The 15427-nt window shown below is 56.8% G+C and overlaps 1 protein-coding gene across 2 annotated transcripts in view; it reads right to left on the bottom strand.

The window, feature by feature from the left end:
• SEMA4B (semaphorin 4B) overlaps positions 1–15427 on the bottom strand; it is a 40650-nt gene that overhangs the window by 3555 nt on the left and 21668 nt on the right. For both annotated transcript variants that reach the window (XM_058736536.1, XM_058736535.1), the window contains exons 3-13: positions 7898–8061; positions 7665–7727; positions 5021–5119; positions 4326–4437; positions 3901–4014; positions 3614–3765; positions 2351–2532; positions 2080–2230; positions 959–1169; positions 762–877; positions 333–499 (exon numbers count right to left, since the gene is read on the bottom strand). In XM_058736536.1, coding sequence (XP_058592519.1) covers positions 333–499; positions 762–877; positions 959–1169; positions 2080–2230; positions 2351–2532; positions 3614–3765; positions 3901–4014; positions 4326–4437; positions 5021–5119; positions 7665–7727; positions 7898–8061 — 1531 coding nt within the window. The remainder of the gene's footprint in view (positions 1–332; positions 500–761; positions 878–958; positions 1170–2079; positions 2231–2350; positions 2533–3613; positions 3766–3900; positions 4015–4325; positions 4438–5020; positions 5120–7664; positions 7728–7897; positions 8062–15427) is intronic.

A 15427-nucleotide genomic window follows, 5' to 3' on the forward strand; every position in this document is an offset into this window, starting at 1 on the left:
TTTTAGGTTTTCTGTATGAACATTTCACAACCTGACTTAGTTCTCTTGAAAGCCATTTTTAATGGGTTTTGTTAACGGATCGTTGCCTAGCCCTTATTTTTTGTTAAAGAAAAATTCGCACGCTAATTTTTCATTGCTGCGACACTTCACACTACCGAATGGGTAAGGCAAACATAATTTCTTGCCTAAGCCAGAACCCTTTTGAGAGTCAGAAGGGAAATGTTAAGAAAAAAAAAAGAAAAAAAAAAAGGAGGGCCTGTGGAAGGTGCTCTGAGGCCAAGGGCACAGGATGGACAAGTGGGACAATGGGAAGGGCCTGCAGACGCTGTCACCTGGAGGCCGCCTCAGGGTGGTAGAGGCTGACGTGTCTGCAGCTGGAACCGCTCCAAGCACAGTAGGGGTCCCGGGCGAGGACACAGTCCCCACAGCTCTGGTACAGGCTGCAGTTGGCCACAGGCACCTGGACAACGCCTGAGTGGGAGGCAGCGTAGAGCAGTCCCTGCACAGACACGGGGCGGGGGGTGAGAGGCGGGCACGGGCGGCAGGGGCCGCCTCGCACAGCTGCACCTGGCTCGCGTGCCCACCAGAGCCACTCCCCAGGGGGCCTCCTCTTACGCCCCCGGGCACCCCACTTTCCGTTGGCTCATGCCACGAGACTGGAACTTTCCATCCTGCGGGCGCCCGGGAGAAGCTGGCTGGGGCCCGCTTATCGGTAACGAGGGGCACCCGGGCGTGCTCCCCGGGCTCCTCCTCCAGCTCACCCTGCTGGCGTCCAGCAGCAGGTTCTGCACGGGCTGTCCTGGCGAGAAGATCTGGAGCTCCTCGACGATGTGCACCCTGGGGCCCACACCCACCGCTTTGTGCAGCCGGCCATCGCCTGGAACACGGACAGCGCTCAGGCCCACAGCCCCACAGCCGCGTCCCCCGAGCCCGAGCCCACCCCGCGGCGGGCACTTACCGGTGCCCAGGAAGAGCACGTCGTAGGTGCGGTGCAGGCCGGCCACGCGGTGCACGGCCACGCGCTGGTAGCGGGCGCGGGGTTGCAGCAGCAGCAGGCGGCTGCGGACCTGCCCGTCCATCAGGAAGTGGTCCTTGAGGAAGTTCAGCACACGGTCTGGGAGTTGCAGGGACGAGCTGATCTTCCTCTCCCGGGCACTGTCGGTGATGCACTGAAGGAGAAGGCGGCGGCGTGAGGCCGGGGCCGCTTAGAGCGGCCAGCAGGGCGGGAACCGCGTGGCCGCCGCCAGGATTGCCGGGCCCTGCCCCCGCGGTGGACGGCAGGGCCACCCGCCCGCCCGCCCCGCAGACGCCACTGCACGTCACCCGCGGTGCTGCAGGGAGCCAGCACACCGATCGGGAGGCCCCGGGGCGAAGCCTGGGTGTGGGGCACCCAGGGGCCCTGGCCGGCAGGGTTCCCCTCCCTGCCCAGGCCCCTCGCCCTCCCCCAGGCCTCAGGAAGCATGCCACGCTTCTGCTGCTTCAGCAACCTTTCACCAGTGCCGGAAGGAAGCCTAGGCTAACCAGGGTCTCCTAGTGCGGGGGGGCATGAAGGTGCCCTCCCAGGGCCCCAGGTGCCCACGACGGTGACAGCTCGGGGACGCCCTCCCTTGGCTCTGCTTCCTCCTCTAGCTTTCCTATTCCCTCACGGTGCTTCCTGAATCACCTCCCTTATGAACCCCCGGCACTCAAATCCCCGTTTCAAGGTCCAATGGCAATAGGCTGCCATTATGGGCAGCCTATTAAGCTGGATGCAAAGAAGGACGGTATCCCCACGGCCGGGCCGCTCGTCACTCAACAGCTAGAGGAGGAGCTCACAGCTGGGCAGGGGAGAGACGCGGGTGCAGGGACAATGGCAGAAGCGTGCACTCAGTGTCCCGATGGGCACACGCCTGCTCACCCTAGAGAGGGCTACGGCATTCCAGCATTCGTAGCCACGTGTAACCCGGTAAGACAAGCAGGCCTGGCTTTTGTCCCCGCGTTCAAGAAGAGAAAACAGGCTCGGGGAAGCCCAAGGAGCCCGGCACGGTGTGGGGACCTTTGTCATCCGCACCCCACCCGGGTGCAGAGAGCAGCACTTACCGCTCCGGGACGGGGTGCGGGCACTGGGTGGGTCACAGTGTACCACTGCTGTGTCTCCCGGTTCACCTCCTTGTACAGGCCGTTGAAGGCCTTCTGCACGTCTCTCATGGCGAAGACACAGATGGCGGAGCCCTCCGTGGTCCCCCTGTGCCTGCCGTGGCAACGGCTGGATTAACCCGGGAGCCCCGGGGCTCCGCACGAGGCCGGCTTGGGGCCCCAGTCCCGTCACCCCCAGGCGTCCCATCTCTGGTTAGGTCCCCGGGGGCCGTACCACTGGGATGTGAAGACCCCATAGAAGAGGGTGTCCCGCCAGTCCTGGGGGCTGGGGCTCAGCGTGAAGACGTCCTGCAGCACGTTGAACGGGAAGCCGTCGTCGGGCCGCGAGCAGAGGAGCTGGGCCTTGAGGAAGGACGTCCAGCGTTGCTGCAGGACCCGCTCGCCGCCCTCGTCACCCTGGGGGAGGGGGAGAGACACTGGGCTCAGCCTGGGCGGGGGCTGGGAGGCAGGGGGGAGGCTGGTGCCCCTTGCGGCCCCTCCCCAGTGGTGGTGGTGGCTGACCCAGACCCTGGGCAGGGCAAGCGACGGCTGGGGCCGAGTTCCATTTAAAAGCAAGAAGCGGGGCGCCCGGGGGACTCAGTGGGTTGGGCGTCCGACTTCGGCTCAGGGCGTGATCCTGAGGTTCGTGAGTTGGAGCAACGCACAGGGGCTCTGCGCTGACAAGTGCGGAGCCTGCTTGGGATTCTCCCTCTCTCCCTCTCTCCGTCCCCCACTCGTGCTGTCTCTCTGTCTCAAATAAAGAAACTTTAAATATACAAAATAAATAAATCAAATCAAGAGGACTTGACGGCAATGTCCAGGAGGCCGGCCGAGTAAAGGACAGTTCCCTCACTGTGGAACAGCCAGAAACAGAGAGGGGTCTGCCTACACGCAGGGAAAGAGGTCACGATTCCCAGCAAACACCTAAATACCCGCATTACAGAACTCTTGCTCTGTAAGCGGTGTTTTAATAATGCAAATACGTATATATTTACGCATATACAAAAAAAGATTCCCAAGGGGCGTTCTAAAACGTTAACAGCGTGGTCACTTGTGGTGAGGCAGCAGGGTTCTAACACTAACCCAGTCCACGTCTAGTTGTTGCGTACCACGCTCCTGAGAGCTTTCTGTGGATGGATTTTACCCACGCAACATCACTGAACAGACGGGGACGCTGACTGAGAGGGCACGGGACTTGCCCAAGGTCACAGGACCCAGTGGGGTTTGAACCGAGGCAGCCTGGTTTGAGACTATGCTCTGGATCGCGATGGTCCACTGCCTCTTCACCTTGTAAGTGACTGTTGTGCACACTTTTCTGTATTTCCACGTTTTCTTAAGTAGGAAAAAAAACATTAAGAGCTATTCTCATTTAAAAGGAGAGAGAGGAAAGCAGTTAGCCAAGCTGTTCCTCCTGGAGGACAGGAGATGCCATCTCCTGGCGTTTCCTGATCCTGTACCCGAGGAGCCTTTGGGGTCTCCGGGGCGGCCCGTCCCTCACCTTGCAGATGCGGGCGATGCGGGACACGATGGTGTTCTCAAAAAACTCAAACTCCTGGCCAGTCTCGCTGAAGAAGAAGTAGATCTTGTCATCGTCCCCTTGCAAACTGCCCAGGCTCTCGGGAACGTAGGCTGAGGCCACAAACGCTGGGTCTGGGGGCCGACGGGGAGCACGGAGTCAGCCCGAGCATCCCGGACAGGCGGGAGAGTGTTCTCGGCCCTGCAGGGAGAGCGCGCCCCTCCCTGGGCTCCGGGGACTGCCCACCGGGTGCGTGGGGAGGACTTCACCTTGGAGCCAGTTGAGGGAGCTCTCGGTCTTGGTCGGGCGGAGGCTCTGGCTCCGGGAGATGGCCGGGTCATTGCCTTGGAAGCTGCTGACTGTTCCAGTGTACAGCTCACCGTCTGCCAAGAGAACGTTCCCATGGGAATGGCCCCTCGGCACGGCCCCTTCTGCCTGCTCAGGGCCCGGAGTGACCCCAGCACTGCCCACCACGCCTGAGGTGGACAGGGAAGAGAGCGGCAACTGGGAACAGCCAAAGCAAGGGCAGCCAAGGGTCGCCCCGTGCCCCCTGGGAATCAGCATGGCGTGAACCCACCAGCTCAGGCCTGGGGTCCCGCCCCCGCCCACCCCCCTCACCCCCCCCACCTCCCCGCCCTGCCCCGCACATGGAGCCTCAGTGAGCCCATCCTGCCACTCTGCTCCCAACACTCACCAACCACCAGGGCCGTAGACTTGAAATTGGGGTCAAAGGGACATCGGCCCTTGCCATCTTCCAGGAGGATGTTCCCCGCCTCGTCCTGTGCCAGAGTGAAGTTCTCCACACTCTGCGGGGAAGCAGACAGGAGAGCTCAGGGGCTCACCAAGGAGCCCGCGGGCCTGGAGGGAAAGGAGGGAGGTGTGCCCCAGAAGGCAGCTCTGTGGGGGGAGAGGTGGGAGGCAGGGGGCACAGTGCTGGCACCGCCTGGCAGTGGCCCTGTGTGGTGGGCCCTACCGGCCCCGGGGGCCACAGAGGAGACTAGACGGGACTCGAAGGGGCAGCAATGCGATTCACACCCAGGCATGTCTGACTCCCGTGCTGCAACCCGCTGCCTCAAAGTGCCGCCCTCTGCCACAGGCGGGTGAAAAGCAGAAACGCAAGAGTGTGTGCGAGGAGGGGTGCGCGAGGTGGGCTCCGGAGCTGAGTGAGGGCAGGGGACAGCTAGAGGAAGCAAGGGGTGGTGTCCTGGGTCAGCCAGGGTGTTCACAGGCACCCCTCCTTCCCCCTGCAGGCCAACCCGGCCACCAGATGTGGGGCAGGGCCTCAGGGCTCTCAGAGCCCACTGTTCCCTAGAAGCTCGGCCCTGGGTCCTGCCCTTGACCACGGATCGGTGCTGGAGAACAGCTCCTGGCGCGGAGGGGGACACTCACGATGTAGGTGCACACGGGGCTGAAGGCTGCTGTGCCGCAGGTGAACAGGTGGCTACTGTTGAGCGGAAGGAGGATCTTGACGTAGTTTTGACAGTCGCGCTGGGGGAGGAGGGAGGAGGTTGTCAGGCCCAAGCATGCCACCAGGGGGCACCGCCAGGCCCTCACCACCAGTTGGTGGGGGCGGGGGCGTGGTAGGTAAAGCCTCTGCTCTCTGGTGCGCCTCAAATCCCAGAGCAAAAGAGAACCCAGCAGCCTCCCAGGGCAGGGTAGACTGAGGACCACGGACAGTGTGCACTGGAGGGGAACCCAGGGGCTCCACTAGATCTGTGTTCCGGAAACTTCTCTCCAGCCTGAGAGTGAAGGCACAGGATCCCTCCCTCTTGCGCTGTCTTGTTCCCTGAGGGTCTTCTTTGGAACCTCGGGGAAAATCTCTGATCCTCCCCACCACCTCGTGAGGAAGCCACAGCCCAGAGCAGGATCCTGGACCCCAGACTCATGGATTGCCTCTTTAAGGGTATCTGCCGGGTGTCTCCGACCAAGCATCCTGTCGTTCCCCCAAAACTTCCTCCTCTCAGACCTCTCCCCCTCAGCTGTTCAGGCTCCAAAGCTCACGGCCCGTCAGCCCCAACTCATCCCTCATACCTCCCATTTCCCCACCAGGAAATCCTGGTGGGTCCATCTTCAAAATACATCCAAAATTTGACCATTTTTCACTCCCTTTACTGGTACCACCCCGGTCTGGTCTCCCTCCCTCTGCCCCTGCCCCGAGGAGACCACTCTCCACCATGGCAGCCAGAGGGACTCTTCCTTTTTTTTTTTTTTTTTTAAAGTTTATTTACTTTGAGAGAGAGGGAGAGAGAGCAGGGGAGGGGCACAGGAAGGGAGAGAGAGTCCCAAGCAGGCTCTGCACTGACCATGCGGAGCGTGACACGGGGTTCGGTCCCATGAACCGTGAGATCATGACCTGAGCCGAAACCAAGAGTCGGATGCTTAACCAACTGAGCCGCTCAGGTGCCCCCAGAGCAACCCTTTCAAAACAGATGCCACCATGTCACTCCCCTGCCCAGCCCTTTGGTGGTTCCCCAAACACCTCGCTCAGAGTAAGTCCAGTCCTGCCCCTTCTCCAGGAATCCCACAGCTAACTCCCTCAGCACTGTCCAGTCCTGATGCAAATGTCCCTTTCTTAATGAGCTGTGGCCTGACTACCTGTTCAAGCGGCTCAGTTTTGCCTGTTGTTCTTTCTTCTTTTTCACTGTTACATTGCCAGTGTCTAAAAGTACTTGGGCACAGGGGCACCTGGGTGGTTCAGTCTGTTAAACGTCCGACTCTTGGGGCGCCTGAGTGGCTCAGTCGGTTAAACGTCCGACTCTTGGGGCGCCTGGGTGGCTCAGTCGGTTAAGCGTCCAACTTCAGCCCAGGTCACGGTCTCACAGTCCGTGAGTTCGAGCCCCGCGTCAGGCTCTGGGCAGATGGCTCAGAGCCTAGAGCCTGCTTCCGATTCTGTGTCTCCCTCTCTCTCTGCCCCTCCCCCGTTCATGCTCTGTCTCTCTCTGTCTCAAAAATAAATAAAAACGTTAAAAAAAAAAATTAAAAAAAAAACAAAAAAAAAACGTCCGACTCTTGATTTCGGCTCAGGTTGTGATCAGTTCGTGAGTTCGAGTCCCACATCGGGCTCTGTGCTGACAGCACGGGACCTGGTTCTGATTCTCTCTCTCTCCCTCTCTCTCTCTCTGCCACTCCCCCGCTCATGCTCACTCTTTCTCGAAATAAATAAATAAATTTAAACAAGAAAAAAAGGGGGGGGCCACCGGGGTGGCTCAGTCGGCTGAGCATCCGACTTGGGCCCAGGTCACGATCTTGCCATTCTCCAGTTTGAGCCCCGTGTGGGGCTCTGTGCTGACAGCTCAGAGCCTGGAGCCTGCTTCGGATTCTGTGTCTCCCTCTCTCTCTCTCTCTCTCCCTCAAAAATAAAAATAAACATTAAAAAAACTTTTTTTTGAACAAAAAAAAGTACTCGGGCATGGACCAAGTGCTTACTTAATAAGTAAACGTTTGCCAAATAAAAGAAGTCACGGGCAGTCAGGACTTGAACTTGTGTCTGAACTCCACTCTGGTGCTCTCTCCCCTTCACCTTAGCCACCCTCTGCTGCACGCAGGGTAGGGAGGTCTCTGGGAATAGTGGGGAACCCTCCAGGAGAACTCCCAGGCTGGAGCACACCCCATACGCAGTGGTCTGGCCAAAACCCCACCAGGATCTGTCAGCTCTGCTCTATCACACCACCTGTGGGGGGACAGGACTCCCACCCCACCCAATCGTTGCTCTTGCTGGAAGCTGACATTTATTTGGCACTGATTAGGTGCCAGGTGCCTCGTATGTATCAGCTCGCTGAATCCTCACGGCAAGACCTGAGATAGGTAGGCATCGCTAGCCCCACTTTACAGGTGGAGACACTAAGGCTCAGAGAGGCAAATCTCCTCATTCAAGGTCACAGAGATAACAAGGACAGGGCCAAACCCAGGTGCGGCCACCTCGGAAGCCTACGCTCTTTCTATCGCAGCGGCTCCCACATCCTCCCTCCGTGCCGGGTCCAGGGCGCCTCTCCAGCCTTCCCTCAGCCCAGGTGGCCTCCAGGTACAAGCTCACCTGTGGGTCCTTGCCCTTGAAGCTGCACTGCTGTTTCCTGTCTGCATCTGCGCTCCACAGCAGCTGCGGGAAGAAAGAAGGGGAGTGTGGGAGGGGGAGCGGAGGATGTACGTGCCCAGCACCACCACCCCCCCCCACCCGTCTGCATCGTCTTCACACCCAGAGGGTCAGTTTTTCTGTTTTCCGGTCTGCCATCCTCTGCCCAGCCTGGCCAGCCCCCGGCATCACCTCACCTCCCGGTACTCCCCGCCTGGCAGGAAGCTGGAACTACTGTTGAGAGCAAAGAGAGCCTCTCGGGCACCCACGTACAGAGTCCTGCCATCCCTGCTCAGCAGAAGGGCTGTGTAGTTGGAAATGTTTTCAGCTTCAAATCTGAGGAATGGCCGCTTTTCAGAGCCTGGGAGAGGAAGACAGACATAAACCTGGGGGCCACACCTCCCACGAGAAACCTCTTCTGCCAACCTCTAGGACGGGCCGATCTGGCGGTGAGTGAGCAAGGCAGCGCGCGGCAAGGGGCTGGGGACGGGGGGTCAGGCTTAAGGGGGAACAGCATTCCTGGACTCTCCAACATCATGTAAGAAACAAAGGCACGGAGATGAATGTAAAAGAACATTTATCATGGCACCATCCCTATGAATGAAAAATTGGAAACAACCTAAGTGTCCAACCACAGGGGACTAGATGAAAACACATCACGATTAATACTCCACTCAATGGAGTATTATGCAGCTGGGAAAAAAATGATGTCGTGTTAGAAACACCAGGAAAACAAGCAAACAGAAGCATACAAGAAAGTCGTGGTCAGATATGAAGCAAACGAAGATAGAGCACGTAACAGAACAAAAGAGAGGGAAGGAGGTTGAACACCCGCCTTTGAGTGGCATCAGACCCAAGGAGAAGGATCTACAGGGCACAGCCCACCCCTACCCCTGCGGCGAACCTGCCCCCTGCCCCTGCAGCGAGCCTCATTTAAAACGGCAGAGGGAGGCAAACACGGGGCACCGGTCTTGACCTCTTTGCTCCCACTCAGTCACTCATGGAAGATTCGGGATTTTAAATAGAATGTAAATTGTCACTGACCCTGACCTCGGGAACTTGAATGAACAACAGACACACGGTGATGCTGGCTGCCAGGGGAGTTAAGGGAAAAGTGGAGTCTCTATCTTCTGAGAGCTAAGAGGGCCGCAAGATAATGCCAGTGGTTAATGCAACAAGAAACTGAGGCTCAAGTATAAAATTTTTCGGGGCGCCTGGGTGGCTCAGTCGGTTGAGTGTCCGACTTTGGCTCAGGTCATGATCTCGTGGCTCATGAGTTCAAGCCCCCACGTGGGGGCTCTGTGCAGACAGCTCCAGAGCCTGGAGCCTGCTTCGGATTCTGTCTCTGTCTCTCTCTGCCCCTCCCCCACTCATGCACTGTCTGTCCGTCTCTCAAATATAAAAAACATTAAACAATTTTTTAATATAAACTTTTTCTTTAAGTTTATTTTATTACTTTTTTAGTAACCTCTACCCCCAATGTGGGGCTCAAACTCACGGCCCTGAGATCAAGAGCCGACTGAGCCAGCCGGACACCCTGAGATATGATATTTTATTTTATTTTATTTTATTTATTTTATTTTTTTAATTTTTTTTTTTTTAACGTTTATTTATTTTTGAGACAGAGAGAGACAAAGCATGAACGGGGGAGGGTCAGAGAGAGAGAGACACACAGAATCTGAAACAGGCTCCAGGCTCTGAGCTGTCAGCACAGAGCCCGACGCGGGGCTTGAACTCACGGACCGCAAGATCATGACCTGAGCCGAAGTCGGCCGCTTAACCAACTGAGCCACCCAGGCGCCCCGATATTTTAAATTACAGAAGTAACCCGATACGGGGGTAGAAACACAGAGGAGGTGGAGAAGGGTAATGGGATAGAGAAGGCCTTATTTTTCTCAGCAGCCAATCAGTAAATTAGACGAGCCAAGAAATAGTGGTGTAAGGCACTTCACCACGTGGAGGAAACCACTGCATTAACAAAAGGTCTAAATGACGAAAAGGTGTCCCTTTCTCCAGGCCTGGGGCTGGGGAGGACAGAGGCATCTGCTGCTTTTCACGGTAAGTTCTTCCCATACTTAAAAACAAATTATGTGCACATGTCCTGGATATAAACTTTAACTCTTTTTCATTGTTATAAAGTATGCAACACAAGGAAAGATTCTAATGATCTCCCACCAAGTGAAGATGAAGGTTATAGAACAGTATGCCTAGTTAGATCCTATTTTTGTGGGAAAAATATAAACCCGAAAAAAAAAAAAATCCAGAAGGATGAACCACACAGGGTGCTGAAAACTGGTATCCCTGGTGGGAGTATAGGTAATCTTCTTCTCCTTTTTCCTTCTCATTTTTTTGGATTCTACAACAAGCTGGTTCCTCTTGTGTAATGGGAAAGAAATGAAGAAGAAGGAGAAGAAGGAGAAGAAGGAGAAGGAGGAGGAGGAGGAGGAGGAGGAGGAGGAGGAGGAGGAGGAGGAGGAGAAGGAGAAGGAGAAGGAGAAGGAGAAGGAGAAGAAGAAGAAGAAGAAGAAGAAGAAGAAGAAGAAGAAGAAGAAGAAGAAGAAGAAGAAGAAGAAGAAGAAAGAAACACACATACCTATCCAACCAGGGTACCATTTGTGCTTTGAGTGACTCATGGATTTGAAGAGAAATTATTCTAAAAATTCTAAGCAGCTGATAAGAAAAGAAAAACAGGCAGAACTCAGCCACCCTGCCCAAGCTCAGGTATCTCCTAACTGACCAGTCGGTTATGACCACGCACGCAAATATCGTCTCGTGAAGCTGAGGAAGCAAAAAATGCAACATGCCAACAAAGCAGTTGTGAAGATGGCTTCACGTGCTTTCACGTGGTGAGTGTTTTTACATACCCCCGGCCTGGCTCCACAAAGGGCAAGAAAATAAAGAAAAGGACACAGTGAAACAGAAACACTGAAATCAGGAGTAGGGAGAACACACACATCTGAAGAAAACATCTAAGCCAGAAAGTAAGGGCACAGTCACATAAGCAGGTCCTGAGAGATCTTCACAACAGCTACTAGGGATGGGGTGCCCATTTAAGGCTGAGCCTCCTGGTGGCCAGGAAGAAAAGGGAAATGAAGTTACCTTGTTCTCACTATCCAAGAGGAGGTACACATAGCAGCCTTTCTGGAGAAACTAAGCTTTTTGCCTCACCACTAACGCTAAAGGAAACCCTCAGGTGGGACGTTCCAGCAAAGCTCATGGGACATGGGATGGACAGCAGCCTGCCAGCAAACAGGATGACGGAGTTCCCAAGGCTGCTCCTCACAATGGCTCCTGGTGAGGGAAGGTGATGACACAAGGTGGCCAGTGCAGGAACGTGTGTGGCTCTGCAGCTAGGAGTCTTGTCATACAGCAGAGTCTAAACTGGGGCGGCACTGGGAATTCATGGGGTAAGTCCTGCCTCACGTCTGGTGTCCAAACTGGCACTGAGACCGGAGGACAGCTATGGTCCAGAGAGGTCAGGGCCTCTCTTTGAACTCTTAAGTCCAGAATCGCCTGAGACTCTAGGTTTTTTGCCTCAAACGCCCAACTCCTCATCACTTACCAGCACTCTACACACTGGGAGACCCAAAGAAAGTTTCTAGTCCTAATCCCCCAGTTCTCCCAACCATGAAATTTCCAAACGCAACAGGGTCCAATCATGTGGCTTGTACTGTGCGGTGATGAGCCTTTAGGAGCCTGACATTTCCACGCTCTGCTCCTAGGAAGTCACGCCGGTAAAGGGACCCCTCCCACTGGCCAGCAGAGGCCTGCTCCCACTCCCGGGAGGGTGCAAAGTCGCCCAGGTCTGACCTCCAGGTCCAGGCCTGCCCCAGAGGTGCTGCCACTGCTGACCTGGGATGGCCTGAGAACGTGCATTTACGAATTGACTCCCAAAGACCACGAAGGATACCACATAAGTCCCCTGTCAGGAGGCACAGGCAGCCTGACCTTTCGCGGTCCCCTACATTTCATGGGGATAACAAAGAAAATACAGCCCCCAGCGGTCTCACGAGGAGTCAGAGAGTCGAGGGCAAACATCTTCCACATCCCCTTCATGGTTTTCTGAAAGCAAGGGCTGGCTCAAATTTGCCAACACTTATCTGCCCTCCCAGGAGGCCCGTTTCCCGCGGGCGGGGCCTGGAAGTCTAGGCAGGAGGCTGTGCTCGGAATCCGTCCAGAAACAGAAACACCAAAGGTCAGAGATAAGGTTGCCGTCCAGGTGGCAGCTCGGCCCCGCTCCGGCCTGGAAGGGAGAGGAAATCTGCCAAGGGTCACGTAGACAGAGCGCAGCCAGGTTGGAAGGACAGCCAGGGCGCCAGCTGCTAAAGGACCCGCCGGGCTGCACCTCCAGTCATGTGGGGAACACGGTCATGGAAATGGCAGACAGAAAATGCCTTGATGTGTGGGTGAGGGGCCCCCTATACTATCCATTCCCCTTCTGGGCATTCTCCTCCTTCGTCCCCCACCCTGAGCCTCTCACACTCAAAGCCATGGCGTCCTGAAGGCCTTGCTTTCTGACGACCTCCCACTTGCCCTGTGGACTTCGCCAGGGCTAGTCAGTGGGGCTGCCTCCCCAACTGGGAGCCTCGACGAGACAGAGATGAAGAGGACAGACAGACTCAGGGGCGCCTGGGTGTCTCAGTCAGTTAAGCGCCCAACTTCGGCTCAGGTCATGATCTCACGGTTTGTGGTTTTAAGCCCCACGTCAGGCCCTGTACTTACAGCTCGGACCCTGGAGTCTGCTTCCGATTCTGGGTCTCCCTCTCTCTGCCCCTCCCCTGCTTGTGCTCTTTCTCTCTCTCTTGAAAATAAATAAAACGCTGGGGGGCCGGTTATATTATTAAGGCCAGATTCTCGCCACAAATAGTGTAGTTTTAGCTACAGACTAAAGTCTGCTCTAGTATTAGTAAGGGATATTATTTTAATTTAGGAAAAAAAATTAAAAAGAGAAAAATAAATAAATAAAACATTTCTGGGGCGCCTGGGCGGCTCAGTCAGCTGAGCGTCCGACTTCGGCTCAGGTCACGATCTCACGGTTCGTGGGTTTGAGCCCCACGTCGGGCTCTGTGCTGACAGCTCAGAGCCTGGAGCCTCCTTCGGATTCTGTGTCTCCCTCTCTCTCTGCCCCTCCCCCGCTCACACTCTGTCGCTCTCAAAAATAAGGAAAAAAAAATTTTTTTAATTGAAAAAAGAAAAAAAAAAAAAAAAGAGTACAGACTCAGGACTCAGAGACCTGGGTGCCAATACTGCCCCTGTCACATAGGAGCCACCTGCCACCAGGACAAGCCACTTAACATCTTGGAGCCTCACTTTCCTTATCTGGAAAATGGGGATAATAACCCCTTTCCTCATAGGGTTGTTACGAAAAGAAATGAGACCGTGTGTGTAAATAACAGACATAATAACCCACGTCTACCGAGAGCTGTACTCAGAACAGCCCTGCACACGTTAGCTGAGTGTTGGCACGGCGTCTGGCACGCGATCAACACCTGAGTGGGTCAAAACCAGAATCCAAAAGCCCTGCAGGAAAATCCAGCCCAGCAAGAGCTGCCAGAGGAGCAGGGCTGTTTGGAAGAGTTGGGCCTCCCTCGTCCTCGAGGGTAAAAACAACTCACACGGGGTGGTTTCTAACCTAGGTCTGTCGCGGTCACTTGGGGGTCTCACCAGGGACCAAGGGCTCTGTAACCGGACCGGTGTACGTGTTGCATGCATGAGCTGGTTCCCGCCCAGGTGCCTGGGGTCACCTCCAGAGTCACCGCACAGACGTCTGTCTGTGTGGGCCCTGCCTGGGCTTGCCTGTGTGCATGTGTGTGTGCGTGTGTCTGCGCACCCGACCACAAGGCTTGTCCGTGCTTGTGTGTTCGCTCCGGGCTGCTTTTGGTGTAGAGGTGACTGGCAGGGTGTTTGTGTTCTCCTTTCCCTGGAAGCCTTAACCATACCTCAGGGTCAGCCTTAGCTTCCAGGCTGCTCTCTGTGTGGCAAAGAGAGCGTCCCGTGTGCTCTCCTCGGCCGCCTGTGCTGCTCAGACATCCTCTGCGTCCTCTACCCAGCGGGTTAGCACAGGACGGAGAAAGCTGGGCTGCCTGAGGCTGCGGCCGGTCTCCCTGGCCGGGGTGAAACCTCTCCATCCACCCCGGGCAGGCCCGAGCTGGTGGCTTCTCCAGGACTCCGGGAAGGTAGGATGCTGGAGAGGGCACGCTGGACGGGGCCTGAGGGAACTACCTGCAGGGCCCCGCTCCCCTACCCCTGGGGCCCTCAGCAGGAAGTGATGCTGGAACGACTCAGCCCCCAGCCTCAGCTAGAGTTTCTTCCCTTCCCTGTGACTCAGCCGGAAGCCTGGAGCTCTCTGAGGTGAGACGGGAACAGGGTTCGGCCCCGTCCCCACCTCCCCACCCAGTCCAGGCAGCGAGCTGCAGCAAGGCCATGACTCAGAGCACCACCCTGTCTTTCTCTCCACGGTGGCTCCTGGCACCACAGCTGACGCTGACCTGGCCCTAACATCCTGCCCTCCACAGGCCCCGGCAGGATCAGGCCAGGGGACACCAGCTTCTCTGCGGAGTCAAGAGCCGGGAAGGCGCCCCCCACCCCCACCCCCCCCCAGTGCAGGGAGGTGGCTGGCTGCCCCTCAGCTCGAGTCACAAAGTCCCCAGAAAGGGGCCCGGGCCCCGGGCAAGTCTCCGAGAGCCTCCTAAGAGGCTCTGCTGGAGCATCTCCTCCCCAAGACGTCACACTGGACCCTTGGACCCGGTTCCAGTTGTACCCGCGGGGGCACCACCCCTAGGGCGGGAGCGCTGACTCTGCAGCAAACTGGGGCACGTCCAACGCCCTGGATGCACATCCTCCCTCCCTCCCTCCACACCGCCCGGTGCTGTGCCAGGGCTGCCTGATGGACTGGAAATGGAGGGCCCAACCACTGTCACCAGGCCAGTGCCAGGGCAGAGTCCCCAACCAGGGAAGGATTCCTCTCAGCAGGGGAAGAGGCGTTGTGTGCCAAAAGTTCTCCCCATGCTGAGGAACTAAGAAAGAGGTAAGAAGTCAAGGGAACCCAGCCTAGAAGCATCCCATGTCCCTGGGGCAGGCACTTAGGGAAGCCCACTTCCCAGATGGCCACTGCTGTGGCTTCAAGCGAGTAAGCCAAGAGCTCCTGCCAGAATCACCAGGTGGCCCCTAGCCCCTCACAGTCGACCCCCCCCTCCCCCCCGCACCCGCCTTGGACCCATCTAGCCACCAGAGCCCTCACCCAGGACCTGTCTGAGCTGCCATCACCTGGGGAGCCTGACCTCCGCCAGGACCAAGGTCAGCTCCTCCAGGCCTGGGCTCAGGGACTGGCTCTTCTGGAACACCCCTCTCTCCTGACTGCTCCAGGGTCCGCCTTCCTCCTTCTGAAGAAGCTGGGACCACCAGGTATAGACAGCCTCAATCTCCCACTGCCACCCCATCTCCTCAGAGGCCAAGTCCTGTGTCATCAACCTCTCTGCCTCTCAGAAAGCAGATTTTTTTCCTTCAATATCCCTTCTAAAAATCTTTGTGCCTCCCTCCTCCCTGTCGCGGCCAAACTCCTGAAGGGAAGAGCCACCCAGTGCTCACCTCCCACTCACCCCTTGACTGGGAGCCAGGCCTCAACCAGCTCCACGCTTGCCAGGGCCCAGTCATCACCTCACTGCCAAACCTCAGACACTGAGGGGGCACGGCCTCCGCAGCCCCCCGGCCTCACGGAGGTCCCCTGT

The sequence above is a fragment of the Neofelis nebulosa genome, chromosome 7 (genome assembly GCF_028018385.1).
Source record: "Neofelis nebulosa isolate mNeoNeb1 chromosome 7, mNeoNeb1.pri, whole genome shotgun sequence".
Taxonomy (NCBI): domain Eukaryota; kingdom Metazoa; phylum Chordata; class Mammalia; order Carnivora; family Felidae; genus Neofelis; species Neofelis nebulosa.